Here is a 20,434-nt window from a genome sequence, read left to right on the forward strand (position 1 = left end):
TTTAGACGTGGACAAAAGTTCCTACGTTTTGGTGGAAAAATATGAGAAATCAAGAATTTAGAAAATAGTGTGATGAATCATACTTACGTACATCAGCTATCAAGGTGAAAATGTCAATTCTGATATCGGATTGACTGCAAAATATAGCTACAACATATGTTCAAAAGCCCATGCTCTTCTAGGAAAGCTTTCCACTAGGTGTTGGAACACTGCGTTGAGGATTTAATTGTATCCAGCCACAAGAGCATTAGTGAGTTCAGATGCTGATGTTGGATGATTAGTTCTGGATCACAAACGGCACTCCAGCTCATCCCAAAGGTACTGGACGGAGTTTCATCACTCCAGAAAACTCAGTATCGATATCTGGATACTTTTGGACATATGGTGTTTTTTTTTACAGCTTGAAACTGGGACTCACTTGGTACACTCCATGAAGAGTTCTTTACAGGCCTCCTGTTCCAAGCGTTCTGCACATTTAGAAATCATCTCCTCTGCCACTTCAGGGACATGGTCCTCTGACTGCAGACAGAAAGACACATAAATACACAGATACGAGTACAAAAAGATTACAGATTGTCTAAAAGCAAAGTACTTTTGAGATGTAAACAGTCATTAAGAGTGGTTTGAAGTGAATTGATTCATAAAAGTAAAACCTGCATGCGTCTTCTGAGAAGGTGTTTATAATATGTTCTGTTATGTAATGTTGATGCTGGTAAAATAGTGGTTCATCTGAAACTGTAAGATAGCTTTAGTGATTATTTTGCCTTAGAACGTCCTTCACCCTGTATCTCTCTGCTCTGAATGTATTTAAAAATGTTTTAGGCCAAAATTTGTCCCTCAAAACTACTGCAAACCTGGCATCAGGAATCGTAGTTCTAAAAACATCATGTAATAACTTTCTGTGAAGGAGCTTTTAGAGGCATTAAACTCTTCAGACGTCTGGTTCCTAACACCACCACTGTGAACATTTCTAACTCTTTCTCTACAATGGAGCATTTCACATCAAACCACTCTGAATGTCTTTGTTTACTCCTTAATGCTTTAATTAAGCTGAAATTCCATAGCAAATCTGTGGAATTACCCATTAAATGAACTGATATTTATCTAAGCCGTATTCATGAGACCCGTTACCTTTGGATTAAGATACTTGTCGAGGACTTCCTGTCCACATTCCTTCCTCTTCTCATCCGGGGTTACTTCATACTCAGCCTACAATGGTCAATCCCACACACACATACACGCATACATTCATTATGTAATAAGAAGATGATGTCTCAATTTACAAAACCCCTCCAAAGTCTTCTCTGTCTGTGTTCAAATATGGACATGTGCCAGAAGTAATTCCTCAATTAGCTGAACACAATTATGAAGGACATCAAAAGCTCCGTCAGGCTTTAACTCTTTACGGCCAAAAAGTGACTATTCTTGCCAATCAATCTACTCTTCTCCATTAATTACAATTTCACAGTGCTGTTGTTGTCTTCACTGAATATGTAAAGAATGTGATCTAGCTGAAAATCCAGATTTTTATTTAGTCAAACTACATTTTTGAGAATACATGAACAGGAATGTAAGTCAGCTGCATTTTTCGTTACTCTGATTGAACAAATTGATAATGAGCTCTTACAAATCTGAACTGCGATCAGAATGAGCTTGTATGCTTGGAAAAATATCAGCACTTCCAACGATAAAGGAAGCCTCAACCATCTTTTTTACAGTGATAAAAAACACGGCAGCACACAGAAACGCTGAGACATTTCACTCTGGTCAACATGGACGTGCACTCTGGCAGCAGATTTAAATGAGTTAAAGGGGCCATCACCAAATTCTCAAAATGGATCTCTAGCAAGACGCGTGGTTTGATAGGGTTAACCCAATTCTAGTCCTGGGGACCTCAGCACACGCTCAGCACATTTTTGTGCTTTCTCTCACACTCTACTACACACCTGAACCAGCACAAGAAGGGCTTAAACCGTCTACACTGTGAACTGATACGTTTCGTGTTTGTAAGCATAAAAGGAGATATTTTATCATTATTTGAACTTGATGGAAGTTGTTGTTTTGCGCAAGAAAAACATCCTTTAGATTTTTGCCACATTTTTGTCACTTCTAAAAAGTCAGGAGTGCTATTCAGACCTGCCGAAACAGAATGTAAATCAAATGTAAATGTAATTCATTGCATTTTGTAACATTGGCTGCACTTAAGACCCTTTCCCCGAGCAAATCAATATGAGTATTTAAAGAGAACTCAGCCAAAACTTAGTGAAGGACGCGTCTTCTGAAGACGTAAGTGAATGATCTATAATTGTCATCATATCTTCATCAGTATAATGTTGCTTTTGCATAAACCTTGAACCGGACCTTCTTTTAGAGCCTGTGTGTGTAGCATTAATACGTGAAGAACTACAACGTGGTCCAAAAACTCCCACAAAATCCCGACACCTCTGACTTTTAAATGATTATTTCAGTTTTTACAGGGAGACTCACAGCAGCGCACACAAACCACTTTTTAGCGTGCATTTCTTCTTTTGACTCAGTAATGCTACTTTTAATTTTAACTAAAAAATCTTACAAAGTACAGCTTTAAACAGTATAGCAAAAATACTGCATTAACTGTAGATATCAAAGGTTTAAAACAGGTAAAAAATGACTGGCTTCTTTTGGAACCTAACTAAAGGAGAGTGACACATATCTAAACTACACTCATACCTTGCTCAGCTCCAGTCAGCTGCTTTCCTAGTCCCCAGTCACTCACACATGTGACAAATAAGCAACTTCAACGTGTCTGACCATGACAAAGGATGTAGAGCAGACAAAAGCACTAGCAAACATAGTCAGCTGTTCCTGATCTGCGGGATTTGTCTGTGATGCAGGCTCCGATATAAGCACTGTCTAGATAAAATCAAGTCAACCCTACAGCATACTGAGAAGGGTGATTATATTGAAGAGCCTCGTTGTTGGAGTAATACGTGCCTGGCTTTTGTCAATGGGTAATCTGTTTGAATGCGGGTGAGGAAAGCCCCTCGATTTGAGGCCAAGACACTGTTCACTGTTCATAACATGTTTATTAATGCAGTCAGAGCTGCTGCTATCGCGCTTTGGCTAAATATGCCGCTACTTGGCCTTTGGAGAGGAGCAAACAGCAACGATGGTTCACGCGTGGGTGGAAGTGTGCAAGCGAAAGACGATATTTACACGGAGGTCTCAGTACTGTGGCCTGTAAGGGCAGAGCAAGTAACAGCTCTCTCTAGATATCTGAATTTGGACCAAGATGAAAACACAGCCAAGACTGGCTTTGACTGTTATGGGTAGAGCATGTGAATCAGTTTTTCAAGGAGTGACATAACCAGAAGGCCTCAACTTGAGCACTTTTTATGATGCAAAGGCAGTATGTCAGTGGTAGCATGACACCAATATATTTACATGCTTACAGTACTACCCTTCATTTATTTAATTTTCAGTCAAAACACTCTTTAAGTACAAGTTATTCACTTTTCTTTAACAGAAAACTACATAAAAGCCTCAACAACTAAATAAATTCATATTTTTCAGTATTTACTGTGTTCTCTTAGCCTTTATTACAACTTTCATTCTTTTTGGGAGATTTCATTTCAGTTTTTCCAAGAGATGAGCAGGGACATTTTTCCACACATCCAAAGTTTAATTTTAGAAGCTGGTTGCATTTTCTGCATCTCACAATTCAAGTAATTCCATTCAGTGATGTTGAGGTTTGGATGCTGGGGTGGTCAGTACACTGTTCTGAGTCCATTGTTCTGTTTCTTCTTTCTTGTCTATTTCCTTCTCCCAGCTTCTTGACATCTACACAACTAGTGAGACCCATAGTGTTGGCTATCTTGTCACAGTGAAAGGATGAAAAGAAACAACTGTGGATTTTTTTAGATCTGAAGCAAGAGTGGAGCTCTATTTTTTCCTCTCTCTCAAAGATGAAAGCTTTAAGTGCTGTTTATCTGATGGGGACTGTTTTGGTGGTCTATCAGGCCTTGCTCGGTTGACAGGAGTCCCATTTTCTGTATATCTTGTAAACTTTTTGGACCTTCAGTTTTGGACAGTCTGGAAAGTCCTGTGTTTTCACTTATGGTCTTTTGACTTTCCCTTTCTTTATGTACGTGGATTATCTTACGTCTAATCTCCTCAGACATATCTCCTGGAAAATGAACATGCTTGTACTTATTTGCCATTTTGACAGGAAATTACACACATGAAGGGTGGTCTCTGACCTTTGCACTGTACTGTTTAGGCATATATATGATGTACAGTGATATACAATGATTTACCTATATAAAATTGCTTTAAAAAAGCAGTAAAACATTGGAAATTTATAAAATGACAGCAATATTTTTCAGTTTTTTGTGTTCATGGTCTTCCACATCATAAGGCTTGTTATTCAGTAACTACATGGAAAATAATACAACATTATTGAGTTATTATTAAGATATTAAGTGAGGAGTGAGCAAAAGTCTGTACCAATGGGGTCTGTGGGGTCAGTGGGGCTAAAGTCTCCTATAAAGCTAGTAATGGTAGAAGTAAAACTACTAGTAGTTAATAATCTAATTCTCTACAAACCAATCTTAAAGCTGTGGTTGGTGGCGCAACTAGGTGACTTGTAACATTCTAGTGGGTATGGCTCTTTTTAAATACATTAGTGCTAAAGGAATGAGATAGGCCCAGGTTTAGCCAATAGCAGGAGCAGCTCTACTACACTGTAGTCAGTAGCTCTCTTCTCTACAGAGACTAAATGGAGTCACTGCCACAAGTGTGACCTCAACAAGCCTCCACAAAGTGCTGCTCGGGTCACCCCAGTACTCAGAGAAGAGGAGGGGGGCTGAGGGGGGCGCTGACGTAGATTGCAACCTCTCTGGCTGTTAACAGCCAAGGTTACTGCATCTCAGTGCCTTCCCTGCATTCTCTTATTCCCAAAGTGAGGCACTGGAAATGGAATAGGCATTCTTATTTTAAAGGATTATTTTTTTTCAACCCAATTTCTACATGCCTCATCTGTAGCATAGGGTCAATTACAACAGACAATAATTTCAGCATGCTTCTGTGAAAAGGACAGAAAACTCAATGACTCTAATAATAGTAGAGGCCATTAAACAGTTACTATATTCTGTGAATTTATGAGAAAATACATATTTTTGTACAAAAAAAATATTTATTTTTTAGATTTTCTTCAGTCAAAAGCCTTTGTATTAATCTGAAAATGTGCAGAATTTGCTCTTTCAGAGGTCAAATTAGTTTTTCAGAGAGAAGACTTTGTGGTAATACACTTCCAGTGTAGTGTTGTGGGTGGAGTTTTCACAGGCTCCTGCCTGATCATGCACAGATAGCAGAAGACTTCTGAAAAAATGAAAGTAGCTGGAACTACTTTTTATGGTGCTGCTCCAGTGTTATTAAGTCGGATAGAACTTCATAAGAACAGTTTTGGCAAGACATTCTCTCATGTCTCTGTCATCTGAAGACTCAGACTGTTGTAGTTTAAAATTTGCATTACAAAATCATGTATCTTGTTTATGTACATAATGCAGGGCCTAAGCGCCCAAATGCTTCTATTATTCGTATGTTTCACACGAACAGGTTTTCTATTCTTTTTCAAGTACAGGGAAACACGTCAACATTACTGTCCATGGTAATCAATGGTACAACACAGACACAGCAGACAGACAGTGGTCATGAATCCTCCTCCTGGAGGTCTACTTTCTTGCAGAGTTTAGATTCACCCTGTATGTAACATGCACCCCCCCGCCTAACACTAATGCACCTGATCCCGCCAATGCAGGACAAGGGAAAAGTTAATTAGCTGGAACAGGTGTAGCAGATTGTGGCTGGAACTGCACTCTGCAGGAAGGTAGATCTCCAGGAGCAGGGTTGACAATCACTGCTTGAATACAACTGGCACCAACCGTGTTTTAAAACACCAACCTCAGCTCAGGAAGGGCTTGTTAATTAGCTGATTTTTTAATCAAGGGTGTTGAAGCAGTACACCAATATACGCAGGAATTATTCCAGGCTGGGAACCATTATTTTTAACTGACCACTTAATAGCTAAGTGTGCATTTCATATATTCTTTAGAAAACCAACATAACCAACATCCTACATTTTCTGATCTACTGATCAGTGTTGTTATGGTAAACCATAACAACACCAAAGCCTCTCAAACTTGCCAGATCCTACCAGATCCTCTGAGGTTTTTTTAGGGAATGCTGACAGGAAAAGCAAATTGTTTATGTTGTCCAATATATCAACAAACAAGAAATACATAAAAATAAAAAGAAGTTGGCCTCTTACCACGGCATCCAAAAATCTGACACAGCGCTTCAGCTCCGGCCTGGTATCGCAGAACTGCCGAAAGAGCATGCGCCCGATTGGCTGCCTCTCACAAAGGCTGTTGTAGTCCTTCTCTGTGAAAATGGAACAAGATGGGACTCAATGACTAAGCACTTTAAAGGGAGGATTTGAACACACACACACACATATGCATGCAAGCACATATACACACACATAGGCAGGCACACACGTACAAGCTCACAGAGTAAATGAGTAAATATCATTGGAGCCAGTCGATGAATACAATAAAAATCAATAGCACTCTTCTCTCTTCCTCTCTCTCTCTCCCTGTAAAGGGAACCTCAGGGACATGACCATTACTTGACTGCAAAGAAACGGATACGAGCAGCATCATCAACATCCTACCACAGGCCATCTCCCAGCATTAAAGGCACACTCACTGCTTCGCCAAACCACTTGTTTACGTCAAGTCTACGGCCCGGCCTGTCGGTACTTGCCTCTCAAGCTCCAGTGAATTTCAGTGAATTTCCCTTCCAATCAAACCCGAATGCTTCAGAACTACAGCTAATCACACAGTGGCCCTCTTACTTGGTCAGGAGTGTACTTTTAAGGAAATAATTCATCAAAAATTCTAATTTACACCATCCTTCCCTTATAAGCCCTGTGCAAATTGCATGCCTAAATCATCACATTCTCACCTCAAACCACATCCCAAGGATATAGTATTTTTAAATGTTTTTAAAACAATGGCATCAGAACAAGTGTATTATGTGCCTAAGAAACCCCGTTTAGAAAACTGCACTATGGGTCATAGTGCTTATCTGTGTTTACACTGACCCCTGTCAGTGATTTTGTAAGACCCTCCCCTACACCACATTACTCTGTCCGCATCCCCGTCTGCTCGGCTATGAAAACATTGTGAATCCGGTAAGCAACTTGCGCCTGCAGGTTCTAGTACTGAAGGAAAAAAAACACGAGCCATGCTGCCAAAAACAACAAGGAACATGTTACAACAAGAACTAATACTGGAAGCACTTTTCAAAAATGGAAGTATCACATGTGAAGGGGTTAAAGTTGATGCAGGATCAGTGACATTCCTCATGGACAGATTTATAAATGCAATATGTTTAAAGCGTTGAAATGGTTGATTGGCTCACTTTACATAAGGAATTAAGTGCAAAGCAGTATTTGGAGAGTACTTGGATAGCATGATCAGATGAAAAATCTCCCTGATTAACTGAAATGTAATGGTATGTCATCATAATTTGCCAAGCAGAATAAATCAATACTCTGCCGGGACGAGAGCAGTATTGTTACCCTCACTTGATGCTTGTATCTTTTAGCTAGGTTCCTGAAAGCAAGCACAACCACCCTGAGATAAATCAGCTCATGCTATTCTCTGTCGTAAACATTTTGTGAAACTGTTGTTCAAACTATGAAAAGACTGCCCTAATGCATTCAAATGAGATGCAGGCTATGTCTAGTATCTCCTCTAAAGCAGCGTTAGCGTAATGCCATACATCTATCATCTATATCTAAATTATGAAGAAAGGCAATAGCTTTAATAGACAGCCAAGCTTATCGCTAGACAGTGAAGTCATGACAGTGCATTTATAATGTTAGTAAACTCTAAATAAACTCCGATGGACACTGTCAATTCTACAGCGGTGCTTTGTGTTGAATAGGAATAGGGGGTGGATTCAAAGAATAAAAAACATCATTCCATGGCTGCTGTAGTTCACCTACTAAACCCATTAGAGGTTGAGTATCTTGAATCTTCACTAATGCACCTGTAAAAACATAGCTGAGAACTGCCTGGGCGTGGTCCTAATATTCAAATGAGGATGCATGATTGAGATGCCTCTGTTGTTAACTTTCACTTAGTAGTAGCTTTTGCTCGTTAAGTATCTCTGATGTGCGGAGAGAAAAGCTGCGGGGAACGCTTCGTTATGTTAACGCTGTGAAGGCAGGACAAACCACTTTAGCCTTGTAATTTGTTTAGGGCAAAATTAGGACTGCCCAGTTTACATAGAGAGTGGAGAATTTCCATTAATTTCCACAAACTTTCCATGAAAGCTATTCATAGGACATCCTTTGTACATGTGTGGTCACAGGACCAAGACTCACCTAATTAGCAAGAAAACACACGTAAGTCCGCTGGGGCTTCAAGTAATTTCAAATAGACTTGTTTATGTGGTTTCTGACACTGTTATTGATACAATATCTACAAAAATGGACAAAGGTCAGAGATCTCATAAGTCTATCTAAGGGCTTAGCCTTGGAGCTCAAGTGCAAACTCAAAGAAGCAAACATGTTTTGGCTGACTAAATACCTTGGGGGTAAGAGGGTAAAATATTTATTTTTTGGCCAAACTACTCCTTTAACAATCCGCATCACCATGGCACCGTGAGAGCAGTGTTTGACGCAGTGCTTTGGAGAGCCGTCAGCTAGGCTCGCAGTCTGCGATGAGGTTGAAGAAGAGTAGGTTGAGGAGCTAGGGGCCGGGCAGCGGCAGCTGGAGGCGGATTTGCATGCGGCGCTCAGGTGGACGCAAACAGGCTCCAGGATTTACACACAGGCAAATGGGAGTGTGTGTGGGCTTGCTTTGGTTAGAGCGGCCGCGTGTGGGAGGCTGGTATTGATAGCAGCGCCGCATAAATACATCGAAAGCTCGCGAGGCTCTTCTTCCCGCTCAGCCAGAACAGCCACAGGTGTGTTGTTCACCGGGGCTCTGCAGGAGATAGCGATCAGCTCATGAAAAAGGATGTGAATAATGTCAAACACCAGAAGCTGCTAGTTTCATTTGCACAGCAAACAGAAAAACAATAAGCCAAGCGCTCTTGTCTCTTTTTTGAGAAGGTTGGTGCTTTCTTTTTTGAAGAATTTGATTTTTTACTTTTTGGTTGAATATCTTGAAGAATGAATCTGCTCCCCAATCAAAGTAATACGTAAGCAAAGCAGTGCAGAGTCTGGCAAAGCTTTTAAACGAACATTTTACATCACTTCTCGAATGCATGACTGAGCTCCTTATAGACATATTATAGCTGTAGTTGGGCTTTGCAGTTAACTTAAACATTAACTTTATGGCATATTAACTTTAACTTTATGACACATTAATGTGGACTTGAATGGTTATTAATGCACAGGATCACAACTGAATGCTGGGCCAAAGCCTTCCCTTTTTCAGCTGTTTTGCATGGCTGCATTATTAACTACACATCACTTGGTTTTGATAATTCTGAATCATGACAAATGTTGCCAAAGGAAAACAATCAAAGAGGGTTTATATTAATATGCTGGTAATATTTGATGGTAAACGATGGCCTTACTCGCTCTCTATCTCTTTATCTATCAATCTATACTTATTATCTATACATACCATACATCCAAAAGGACCTACACACTCCTTTCAATTAGCTTAAGATGCACCCATTGCTGACAAAGATGTTCAATTGCATACTCACAGCTTATATAATCCCCATAGAAAAATACTGCCAACAGAAGGGGTTCCGAGTGGCACAACCATGTAAGCATTCACTCCATTGGCCGGAGATTCCGAGTCCATGGCCTTGCTCTCTCTGGGTGGCTAGGATAGTCCTCCCTCTCTACTCAGTACCAAGTGTAATGCTAGCCAACAGGAGTGTCTATTAGGTAGCTTAAAAGAAATGGCATTTCAGCATTCTCCTCTCCTGCGAGTTGAGCTGTCCAATGACACAGCACGAGCGGCAGTTCAAAAAGTTGCGGTAGTGCTTTCCGTCTCTCACAGGAAGCATGTGCTAGCCTTCACCTTCCCAGCTTGGTAGCACAGTGTGATAAGGGGAAACCTGGTTAGCAAGTGGGAACTGGCCAAGAAAATTGGATGGAAAATTGAAAAAAAAAATTTAAAAATAAAAAAGAATGGGACACTCAGAGGTAGCTGACAAACAGGGTACAAATAAAGCCCCCCAGCACCTTATATGTAGTGTTGTTTATTCATAACAGTACAGAATATTTTCTCTTGAATACTATGTAAAAAAAAGAAAACCAAACATGTTTAAAATACCCATCTCAACTATGTATCTATGTCCTTCTTTCACAGGGTGGTCTTCGCAGCACACCACAGAGAACATGGTCAGAATGGTCCATTGAAATAACTGTGTTAGCACCAACACAATGTCATTCATGGAGGGACAGAGGCTGCTTTGAGAAGGTAGGGCAGTCAGAAGAGATGGTAAGAGCCCCTGTGAACTAAAGGTCTTTATACATCATAACGTAGTTCTCGCTGCACAAATACAGCAGAGTCAGCAGATCAAAGGAAAACACACATCAAGAACGAACGAAAGACAAAGGGAGAGAGTGAGAAGAGGGAGAGACAAAGAAAGGGAAAGGGAAAGCGAGAGAGGCAGCAAGATCAGGCGCACAAAAAGCCAGTCTTTAAAAAAATCCATCCACAGATTACGCTGATTGGATGACTTCTGCAACATTAACTTCATTTCATGCTTTTACGTTTACCTCAAACGGCCCTTACATCGCGCTGCATGGGACACTGCCATCTGCTTGAGGGTTCAAACGAGGTCGACGTCATGCTAAAGTCTCCAGGAGCGAGTGGCCCGCTGAGTGATATTAGACTTGTCATTGCACTGCTGGTTGGGGTAATGCTCTGATAAAGTCAAACGTGCGACGAGGGGAAAGGAACCAATGTCATGAAGCCAAATTGGAGGCTCATTAACAGTTGCAGCGAGCGGCACACAAAGCTGCATTGACGGAAGGCTGCTGGGGCCCTAGCATGGATGCTGAGGGTCTTATTGTGGCTCAATTGGCAAAAAGGTGGGCCTCGAGCCAAGCAACGGCTTGCCTACAACAAGTTCGGGAAACGAAACACCACCCATCTTTCTGTCTAGCAGAGTTAGGCATGGCTACTCGAATATACAGATATCCAAACTAGGAATGCTAGTTTGATAATACTGGAATCAATATTGGTTTCAGCAGATAGTTGCAAAAATATATATATATTGGCATTGGACAGATGTTTAAACCCTATATGTGATGACACATTTACTGTATTTCAGAACAGCAGAATGTTTAGGTGACACTGGGCTATTGTGCTATAATGTCTGCATTTTATTGATTGTATAGCATTTGTAATCCTACAGAAAACAAATGTTTTATTTCTCCTTAATACTAATCCTGGTAAATTTAGTCATACCAGTTTATAAATGGTCATGAGTTGGTATTGTTATTGGCAGTGATGTACATAAAAGATCATGGATATCAGCTTCTCATATTGGTACGTCCCCAATCCAAACTTATCGTAGTATTTATTTACTTACTCTTGTATTTGAAATTTGAATTTGTATTTTGAATGAAATGAATTATGTATTATGGTGCTGTGTAAAAGTCAGAGACTCCCGTTATTTAATTACCAATCAAAACTGCCATTAAGCACATGCTATTCAGCTTCAGTTATAAAGCTACAGTTATACATTCTGTTCTGCTTTTGGCTTTTCAAAAAAAAAATTTTCAAGATATTTTTCCATACGTTGAAAGTTGAGTCTTAGAAGTTGTTTGCGTTTTCTGCTTTTCACGATCCAAGTCCCATTGCCATAGTCCCATTTTCTCTGTATCTTTTCATCGTTTTTGAACTCTAGTTTTGGAAACTCCTGTTTTTTCACTCATTTTCCTTTCACTTTCTTCGACTGCAGAGAAAGTGGGGACACAAAAAGCTGATACTGCGCTTCACATTAAGCTAAATGGCAATTCAAGTGAAGCAACGTGTTTTTCAAAGAAAAATGACAAATGTACACAATGTACACTCTCTTTCTGTTGGTATGTTAAATTAATTATGCCCAAAACATGAAGATAAATAACAAAATCAACTGAACGATCAGGCACAGAGATAAGATGCACGCAACACATGAAGGACAACATAAACACGAACCTGTGTTTGCGTCATACAATATTTGAATGCACTGCCTTTGAAAAATGCAAACATTTGCATATCAAAATGTGTTCATCCCTAGCAGCAAAGTGCTTGTTTGTACAACAAAAATGCACAGAGATGATTATGTGTGGGGTGGAGTGGATGTGTGCTGTGGAAGGCAGCATTTTTTTGCTCCTTGTCTTTAAACACGGAAGCTGCAGAGTTTCCTGCATTGCCTGCTAAGATGGCAGCTCTATTCTTTCCTAAGTGGTGGACAAAAGTGGATAAACCACTGTCTCATAATACAGCTATGTATTGGATTAGGTAACTTGTACTAAATGAGGATGACAGTCTGTAGGGATTCCCTGACTGGAAGATAATTTGAAGTACAGTAATTGCACAAAGTAGAAAGAGGAAACATGGTTGCTATCATTTCGGGGACAAAAACGTGGATGGCCAAACTTGCTGACTATGTCCACCTAATCTCTGCAGATCACAGAAATCTGGTCAGAATTTCCTAGCATTTCCTCAGCAACTTTTGAAAGGCAACACCATTGAACACTACCCAAACCTTCAGAAAAGGTCCGATATCAAAATCTACAAGCATCTAGAATTCACTCAAGAATCCTCTTGGTTCTGAAACTAAGTAGAATATCAGAAGAATATGCGGCTTCCATTTAAAGCTTTTCTGAAGAATCAAGCCATTACGGGGAAGTCTGGGAACATACGAGCAATTTCTTATGCTCTTAAATCTAGTTTATGGAACTTCGGTTATAGCTTGTTTTGAAATAGCAGTTGCAACAGGCATCACACTGCAGCTTCCTCTGGGGCGCAATTTAAGCCTCTAGCTGCATGCCATAGTTAGATTAATTAAGGACACCCTTGTCCAGAAGGAACTGTTTGATTTAGTGTCTCTGCCAGAAAGGGAAAAAATAGTCCACTGATCCTACCTGGAAGTAACAATGTAGTGATTGTGCAGAAATTCATATGACGTATATGTAGCGAAAAAATAATAAAGGGGAGCATTATCACGAATGCTTTACGACAACAATGAAGACATGAATAAAGAGGGTGACACGAAAGGCATGTGAGAGTTAATATAGAAGAGCCTTGAGGCTGCACTTTTATCTAATCAGCCCATCTCCCAAATTATAGTCATCTTCTCAATGTTTACATTGTTTGGACTTTATTTGACTGGTTTAATTTCTGTTCTTTTTTTGCAAACATGTCAAGTTTTTTCAGAGAGGGCATTTGCTGTTCGGAGAGGGCATTTCCCAAGGCAGACAACTGCCATGATTCACTCGCCGAGACACAATAAAGCATGCAGACGGGACTCGCGATTCAGCTGACTGCAGATGAAGCCCACGATCTGAATGATGGCACCAGCTACTGCACCATGCGGCCTTCTGTGACCGTGTCAAGGCAAACTGGAGGAAGAATTGCCTTCCTTGTTTTATGAAGCTCCGAGAGGCTTGTTGATCGGATCACAATCATCAGTGCTCTTTGCACACCCTAAAATGTTCGTCTGGCGGTAAGGAGCAAAAAAAAGCTATAAATTTATATTAATTATTTTCTAAACTTTCAACTCATTCCACATCTGTAAACAGAGGAGACTTTCTACTACGATTTCACTTTGATGGAAAGTTATTGTTTTGTTTACTCTCTTGTTTTAGGGAAACATTCTTTACTTTTTTCCCCCACTGTTTTTGATATCAAAACAAAAAAAAACTTCGAGTTTTGATTACAGTACTGTGCAAAAATCAGAGACCCCCTTTCGTTTGTTTCAAGTGGCCATTAATCATACTTCAGTGTCAAGAAAAAAATCAGAAAACATACATTTAACAAAAAATTAAACAGCAGCTTCAACAATTATATACTGCCATATGCAAAGCTTTGAACACCCCCAGTCAAATTACACGTTCTCTTGATTTTCTAAGTGAAAATAAGTTAAAACTTCATGTACAGGGAACAAAGTTAAATGAGCCATTTTAGGAAATTTTAGTGCACAATTTAGAAAAAATAATACATAAAATACAAGATGTGCTACAGCTGCTGAATGAGCCTTATTTTATGTTTTATTCTTTCCAATAAGTTAAATGCAGCAAATGAAGAGTAATTGTGGATCAAAATGTGCAAATGTTTGTTCCCTATAGAGGAATTTGAATGGGGTGCCTGAACTTGCATATAACTGCAATATTAAATTTTTCAGTATTTAGTGTGCCCACCTTTAGCCTTTATTACAGCTTTCATTCTTTTTGGCAGACTTACTTTGCACCAGCAGTTTCTTTGTTTCATTTGCTTTTCTCAGTAACACCTTTCTCTGGAACAGCATCCTTTAAGACCCAAAGTGTTGAGCTGTCTGTTCACAGTGGAAGGACTGACAAAAACATCTGTGTTTTTTAGATCTGAAGCAAAAGTGCAGCTTGACTTTCTCCTCTCTCAAAGATGAAAGCTTTAAGTACTGTTTATCTGATTGGGACCGCTTTGTTGGTCTACCAGGTCTTGCACTGTTGTTAGAAGTCTCATTTCCTATATATCTGTCATAATGTTCTAGTTGTGGAACCTCCTGTTTTTTCACTCATGTTCTTTACACAATCTGCTTTCTTATGCAAGTGGATTATCTTAAATCTAATTTCCTCAAAAAATATCTCCTGAAAAATGAACAACTTACTGACCGCTTTGACTGGATATTATATAAAAGATCTCTGACTTGTGCACAGTACAGTACGTAATTATGTAACTAAATTTAAATTGAAAAACAATTTCAATTGTAAACTATAAAAACTCTAGATGTCTCAATGTTAACTTGTGACTTTGATGAGGTTGCTGGCTGAGTTGGTCTCAAGTTGGTGCTATGGTGAGCCTGAGATACCACCTAATGATTCTACGGTGAACAAAGCGAGCAAAGCGCATGGTCTGGTTATCTCCTGCAGCCCATATGGGCTGAGAACGACACGCTCTGGGTTTTTACTTCCTGCTTGTGACAAGTTAATTTGCCCTTCTTGGCCAGCGAATGGCTCCATGGGTGTAACTCACTGGAGGAAAGCCTGTGATGCAAAGTGAGTCGGACCAACTTTGCAAAGCCTTTCTTACCCGAATTCCACCCTGTTCCTTCTGCACAGATGCACTTTTGATCCTGTGCTGCACCAATACACTTGAGTTATGTCAGATATCAAGCTAATAGGATGAAGAAATCTGAAGAAAAAAAGAACCTTTTTCTTTTCACAGTGAATGAAGAGCCAATGTTTGCACAGGACAGACATGTGGACGGCTCACAGTGGGCCGATACACATCTAAACCCCATCTACTGATTATGTCGACATTGAGACAAATTAGGCTCCAACTCCAAGGAAATCATATGACTGAATTTAAACTTAATAGGGACTTTTTAGACCCCACCAGACAGACTCCCCTTTTTTACAAAAGGGTCATGGCATAGTGTTTTAGCCAACACAGTTCCAGCAAATGATTCAAAAGTTACTGAATAGTGTTACTGTATGACCTACAGGACAGTCTAAAAGTATGGAAGCCAGTTTCAAAAGCGTTAAAGTCAATTTGCCTACAACCAACAAATGATTACTGACATATAGTTAAACTAAAATAGTTTTTTTTTTCCAAAATATTCCCTTGGTTTGCAGTGATGTACTTTTACTAGGGAGGCATGATCACAATTAGGATTTTTATCTAAACATGCGATCAGCGTCGCAATTTTATGATGTACATCATGTTAGGCTGGCAAGTGCACAGGCTAAATTTAAATACTGCTGCTACACTTGTACCCCCACAAGGTCGTAGCATAATTATACATGACATACTCCACTAAATAACCAGGTTCGTTTTACACTGGATGTAGCGCTTTATTTGATATTATTTAAACAGGTAACTGACAACCATGTGAGCCAGTTTGGCTCATTAAAGAGTGAGTAATGTTATTTATGTTGCAACTTTGACTATTAGAAAGTGCTAAAAATGTGCTAATGTTTTTCATTTAGCCCACACAGTGTGAGTTTCAGGTTTTTTAAAAAAAGGCTAATAAAAATCAGTCAAAAAAATTAGCCATCACTCAATTTTCCTGCATAGAAATCAGAATCAAAATCAGACATTTCACAATCAGTGCCACCTGGTTATAACTTTTTTTCTAACATATTATAAAGGATCCAGCATTTCTGGTTACTGATTCACTTAATAAAGCCTTCAGGAGTAGCATGTGAGAAACAGGTGGATCTGATCAGGACTGCAATAAACCTCTGCCAGGTAATCACCCAGAACAAACAGATGAAGAATCATTTGTACACTTTTGCTGGAAACTTTCAGTCAAAACTTTTTCTTGAGAAACATACTATTCTTTTAAAAAAATGATGTGATTTATTTTTTAAATTAGCTTTTTTCTAAACCTGTGGCCTACAGTGTTTCTTTGGCCTACAGTGTATGCTAGACAAGACTGACTGTCCATATCACACACACCTCTATAAAAGGATTTCCATATACCTCCTTTATGCAAATACCTGGATAGCAAAACAGCCCATGAATCACAAAAAGTTTATGTTTGGATGATATGTAAAAGTTGGTTTATCCAATTAGGAGAAATGTGGAAATCAATGATGGAAAAAGATTTTGTGAGCAAGTGTTGGTGTAGTGGGAACAAATGTCACGTGTTTGTCACTGTGTCCTCTCAGAACTGTTTGCCCTGCTGGTTGTCGATGATGGTGAAAAGGGACAGTGACTTCAGCCCTCATTAAATGGGCCACTGCCCGCTCCGCCCGGCGTCTCTGAACTGTTAGGACTACAGCCATGTACAGCTGACAAAGCTAATGAAGAGCCCTCCATTGTATATGCCACACATAGTGAGAGAGACTCTTGTCTCGTGCTATATGGCACAAGCATGTCATGACACCTTCAGGAATTTGCACATAACAGCAGCAGATGGAAACGCCATTCACTTCATCTTTTACTAACTTTTTTTTTAGGAAATTCACTTCAAATCTGCAAAACTTTAAATGGAAACCCTGCATACTTCTAGATAACTGATGTAAGCCTCTCTGAACTATCTGTTAGAACTTTACGGAACTTGGCCGGCTGAAGTCTGAACTGAAGGTGATGCACATGTACGCATATCCCGTTGCATTTGTTCTAGATTCAGACCGACTCACCAACAGTCAGGAAGTAGTGCATGATTGTGAAACACAACAGGCCTCTTCCACAAGTGTCCTTGGGCCGCTCTGTTCTGCTCAGCGATCTTGGTTTATCAAGCGCTCTTGACCTCTGAAGGGGCACATTCTAGATTAGAACATGCTTATCTACACAGCCCTCATATATGACTCACTGTGTCAGTGAATATGAAAGCAAACTGAACTGTTTTACACACGTTTAGTCTTGAGCTACAGTGTTTTGGGAGGGAGGTGGGGTGGGGTATTGTAAAAGACGTAGCAATCATCCTATTATGAGAAAGCCATCTGTGCTACTTCTAAAGGAAACTGATTCAGCAAAAAGAAAACAACTCACTTGCTACATCACGCATGCTCAACGCACACACTTTCAAAACACACTGAACTCACAGATATCAAGCACGCAGTTCACACTGCGCTAAAGTTGCTAAAGTTACTCCACTGAAAGAGTGTGCGCACAGTATCTGCTTTCATTTCCATAGGCGAAATCTGTGACGACAAATAGATCCGTCACTCACTTTCTTTCAAGCGGCGAAGTGAACAACACCAAACAGGAGAGTCAACTTCCTCTTTCTGGCCTGGCCACAGTTTCCTCTCTATGTAACTGCAAGAGACTCAAGTTGCCTACTCTGCTGAATCTTTCTTAAACTTCTTCAACCACCATGAGCTACTCTTGCCAATATCAGAGGAAGAATGCATTTTTTTGCAACCAAGTGCAAAGACAGATCAGCCTTTGAGGGGTGATAACCATGTAGAACAAACTCATTTTGGAGTTTATGAAATACGGATCACTCTGAGTTGCCGTCTTCCTGAGGTCAAAGGATGCAATAAGGCTGCAAGGTTGCAAAACCAGCAAGGGAGAGACTGTACCCTCTGTGAGACGGTGTGTGTGCGTGTATGTGTGTGTGTGTCACTGCATGAGCTTACTTGATGCCAGTACTAACTCCTGACTACCAAAAAAAGACATGAAGAAGAAAAGCCCTTTGTCCCAACACAACCGAACCAAGACATACAACTATATAAAACAGATACTCACTCGTAAACCAATCCACAACACATTAATTAACTGCAAACTAGGAGAAACTAGGAGAAGTAATTAGACTTAGAAGAAAAGGTAGCTAACAATAAATAAAATGGTAAGTAATACTACTAGCTTTACAGAAATGACATCATGCTAGCTGGTGGCAAATAGCTTCCATTCACTGTTAGCCTCATTAGCATTGCTTTAATATGATACAGTCTGCATCTAAATTTTTCCATCCCTACTAGGGATGTGAATTGTTAACCAACAGCCATTAACTGCCAAATTAACAAATGTTCAATCTACGCAATCAGTTAAAAACACATTATTTTCATTTTATTTCATTTCCATTAAACAACAGTTCCTGTTTGAATAAGTTGAGGAATGTTGTAAAATTACAGGGGAGCAAAAGGCAATTGGTTCCAGTAGACAGGCCTACTAAAAATGAAGCACAAAGCCAAAAACACAATAACATCAAAAAATAAATATCCCCTTTTCAAGAGGATGGTAGCACAATTACAAATTACCACGTTGAAAGCAAGCACCCACAAACGATAAGACAAATTACTATTTCCTCAGTGTTCTCAGAGAGAAAGTGTGATGCGACAGTGTGAGGAAAACCACAGATGAGACGGCATAACTGTAATGAAGGACGTGGCGGTGGACGGCGATGGAGAGCTACTGAGGCACACTGAGTCAAAGCTAGCCCCCGGTTGTGGCATTTACGTTCGTTTTAACTTAGGCTAGTAATGAGTAATAAATATAACCTTGGACCTTCAGAAAACAGAACTTTAAATAGTGCATCATTACATTTTTCCATGGTTTTTATCAACGTTTTAGTTTTTGGTCATATAATCATTTCAGCCTATTGGTTTAAACCAAACAGGGTTCCTATGTAGGTTATGTTTATTAAGGTTTCGGGATGGTTACTTCATATGCATGATGATGCCTGGCTTCATGTATCAACATGGCGTTTCATAGCCCATATGAAGAACATTTTAATTCAGCTTATATGTGTGCTCATAAATGTGCATATATCATGGGTTTTACAGTGGCCTAGGACATGCCAATCAGCCAATCAGATTTCAGAACCAGAACAGTGTTATAACTGATATTCTGATGGGTCGCATACCTGATTTTATACTTGCCGGTTAACAGTTATTTGCCGACTAATCACGATCAGTCATTAGTAATAAATGTGCATCCCTAATTCCTACAATTACATTTTGAGGCACTGCTACTTAGAGTTTTTTGGTAAATTGTAGTGTAAAATTTTAGTGTAAAATTAGTAAGTTGTCAGTGATGTTAATGAGGTGCCCTACTACACCTCCATATAACACAGCAACACTTTATTCCTGATGTATTAACATGTTATTAAGAGTGTAATAATAATCGACACTTAACTACTTTTTAGCATGACTGCAGTAACAACTGGCCTAGAACATATTTATTCTACTTTAGTTCTGAATTATTAAATCTTTCACCCTTCTGATTTTTTTAAAGAGGTATAAAATTGACTGAAACCTCAGAATAACTGGTAGCAGCCTCTTCTACGCCTATGAAGTTATTTAAATCACTTCCATTCACAAGTGACTGAAATGGGATAGTGACCCGTTGTTTTGTCAGGTAGTGAGTACAGATCTTGAACTGTCATTCACCTCAAGAATTAGAGGACAACAAAAAAGGCTTGTGTACCTATAGTTTGGCGGAGCTCCTCACAGAGGCTTATGTGAGGGAACTGAAGCATCTGTTTCCACTTCTTGCTCTTGCCTTTTCGGTTGCCACCCCCTCCTGCCAAGGAATAGAGCAAAGATCAAATTAGCCACAGGAACCATATAAGCTGCAAAAGGCTATTAGATTAGAAATAGAAATTGCATTTCTAAGAAATTACAGGTGGGCTTCAGAGGCGAGGCTCATATGAATAAGCTTCAGAGCATTCACGCTTCGCTGCAGCGTAACTAATTAAATTACATTAACCCTCAGAAGTTACAGTTATCGCTGGTGACAACAATAGCATGCTGTTATTTTATATTATCTCACTC

General features: G+C 39.6%; 1 protein-coding gene across 1 annotated transcript in view; it reads right to left on the minus strand.

Moving 5' to 3' along the window:
- The window catches only part of grk6 (G protein-coupled receptor kinase 6), a 42,878-nt gene that overhangs the window by 17,093 nt on the left and 5,351 nt on the right, over positions 1-20,434 (minus strand). Inside the window, exons 2-5 of the mRNA XM_036587937.1 lie at positions 20,088-20,183; positions 6,308-6,420; positions 1,132-1,209; positions 419-519 (exon numbers count right to left, since the gene is read on the minus strand). Of these exons, the coding sequence (XP_036443830.1) occupies positions 419-519; positions 1,132-1,209; positions 6,308-6,420; positions 20,088-20,183 (388 nt within the window). The remainder of the gene's footprint in view (positions 1-418; positions 520-1,131; positions 1,210-6,307; positions 6,421-20,087; positions 20,184-20,434) is intronic.

The sequence above is a fragment of the Colossoma macropomum genome, unplaced genomic scaffold (genome assembly GCF_904425465.1).
Source record: "Colossoma macropomum unplaced genomic scaffold, Colossoma_macropomum, whole genome shotgun sequence".
Classification (NCBI taxonomy): Eukaryota; Metazoa; Chordata; class Actinopteri; order Characiformes; family Serrasalmidae; genus Colossoma; species Colossoma macropomum.